Raw genomic sequence first — 1,897 nt, forward strand, 5'->3', positions numbered from 1 at the left:
AAAAAATTAATTTTTTTTTTTTAAATTCAATTTTTTTAAATGCCAAAATGGCAGATAAATGCCTCTTTCTTTGATTCCTTTATTTTGACCAGCGCCTGATCTCACCACGATGCCTCACAATTGGTATTGTAATGTGCACCGGGTATAAAGCTGATGGCTTCAACTCACAAATTTTTCGTGAGCAGTCTGAGGTAAGTGCCACAAGACTCTGCCATGACTAGCTTGCCCCCTGTGATCACGCCGTTACAATAGATGGAACCAAACAAGTGGACAACGGCCATCCCGTCATAGTTACATGGGTCAACAGAGGTTCCACCTGAAAAAAAAAAACCAAACCCAAAAACAGTCACAGACAGTCTTGAACTCTTAAGATTTAGCAAAAGTTTCACGGCACTAGTAACAGAAATGGATCATGAATAACATTGAGTTACAGTCAGAATACTGAGTATGTATTTAGCTTAAAATTATTATTGTTTATTACTGTTCATTTACATTTATGCATGTGACTGTAAGCCTGCGTGTGTGTACATGTTTGTGTGTGTGTGTGTGTGTGTGTGTGTGTGTGTGTGTGTGTGTGTGTGTGTGTGTGTGTGTGTGTGTTGTGTGTGTGAAACACCAAAACCAATGTGTCAGGATCTGGACAATTAAGATGTATCTTATCTTATCTTACCTTATCTAGAGAGTGACATAAACTAGATGCAAGATAGGGATGATAAATGTTTGATAGGAATAAAAAGCGTAAACAACACAAGAACACCCGCCAACGACCCACTTTAACCTATCAAGGACATAGCCGACACTTATTAATTGTGTCCAAACTGCAGACCAAAGACAATGTTGTAACAGGCGAACAAGTTGTTGGTTTCTTCGATTTCATTATTCTGTCCCGCGCCTGGTGACACTACGATACCACACAAATATGCCGTATACGTACTTATTTGTAACACCTTTCGTTTGAGAAGAAATAAGCATCATTTAAAATAAATAAACATAAAAATGATTTTTTTTCTTTTTTAAAGCAAATAAAGAAACAAATACATTAAAAAATGTTGTCTTTTTTTTTTGGTTAAGAAAACGTACAAATGCATTGCACTCATTATTTTCTAAAGTTGTTGTATGAATCAGTTTGTTCGATCCCCATTTGAAAAAGACTTATTGTTATAATAAAATACGTTTGTTATTATTGAACAGATCTAGAAAAAATCTAAGTCACCCTGAGGTTGTTTCCAGAAAATTGTTTGCCCTTAACATTCCCCTCCCCAAAACAAACGAACCACCTCCCCCCCAAAAAAAAAACAAAAAACAAAAAACAAAACCAACCCAACAACAGCAAACAAACAACAAAACAAAGAAAAACAATAACAAACAAACAAACAAAGACAAACCAGCAAAAACAAACAAAACAAAGAAAACAGACACACAAATAAACAAACAAACAACAAGAAAGAAAGCAGTTGGATACTGACATGGTATTGTACTACGGAATTTGGGTATTTGTATTGGCCGTAACTCTTATTTCAAACCATCTCACCATGAATTCATTCAAATGTTATATTGTGTAGTCTCCCCTGACAAGTGTAGTCGAATTAAAAATATAATATTATTATGTCTAGCAAAATAAGACTTAGACCCGTTATCTTTCTGACCACTTCTGGTATAGTCATTATTTCTATCCGTTGATCACAATGGGGTCTAACACATCGCACATAAGCTTTAGCCATAACAACAAAAATCATTTTTGTTTATGGTACCCTAAGTTATTATGTTCATAATGTGACGTTTGTTTAGTATAGGGTTTTACAGCGCTCGCAACTGCATAAGGTCATATGAGCGCGCGGGACACACCTAATACTTTTTCGTTGGTAGGAAATTTTGAATTTTGCCCGGGTGGCGGCCG

The 1,897-nt window shown here is 35.8% G+C and overlaps 1 protein-coding gene across 1 annotated transcript in view; it reads right to left on the reverse strand.

Moving 5' to 3' along the window:
* The window catches only part of LOC101859472, a gene marked incomplete at its 5' end in the record, with an annotated part of 5,479 nt that extends 5,163 nt beyond the window's left edge, over positions 1 to 316 (reverse strand). The window contains 1 exon segment of the mRNA XM_013080612.2: positions 169 to 316. Coding sequence (XP_012936066.1) covers positions 169 to 316 — 148 coding nt within the window.
* Between the last annotated feature and the right edge of the window lie 1,581 nt (positions 317 to 1,897).

The sequence above is a fragment of the Aplysia californica genome, unplaced genomic scaffold (assembly GCF_000002075.1).
Source record: "Aplysia californica isolate F4 #8 unplaced genomic scaffold, AplCal3.0 scaffold00093, whole genome shotgun sequence".
Lineage (NCBI taxonomy): Eukaryota > Metazoa > Mollusca > Gastropoda > Aplysiida > Aplysiidae > Aplysia > Aplysia californica.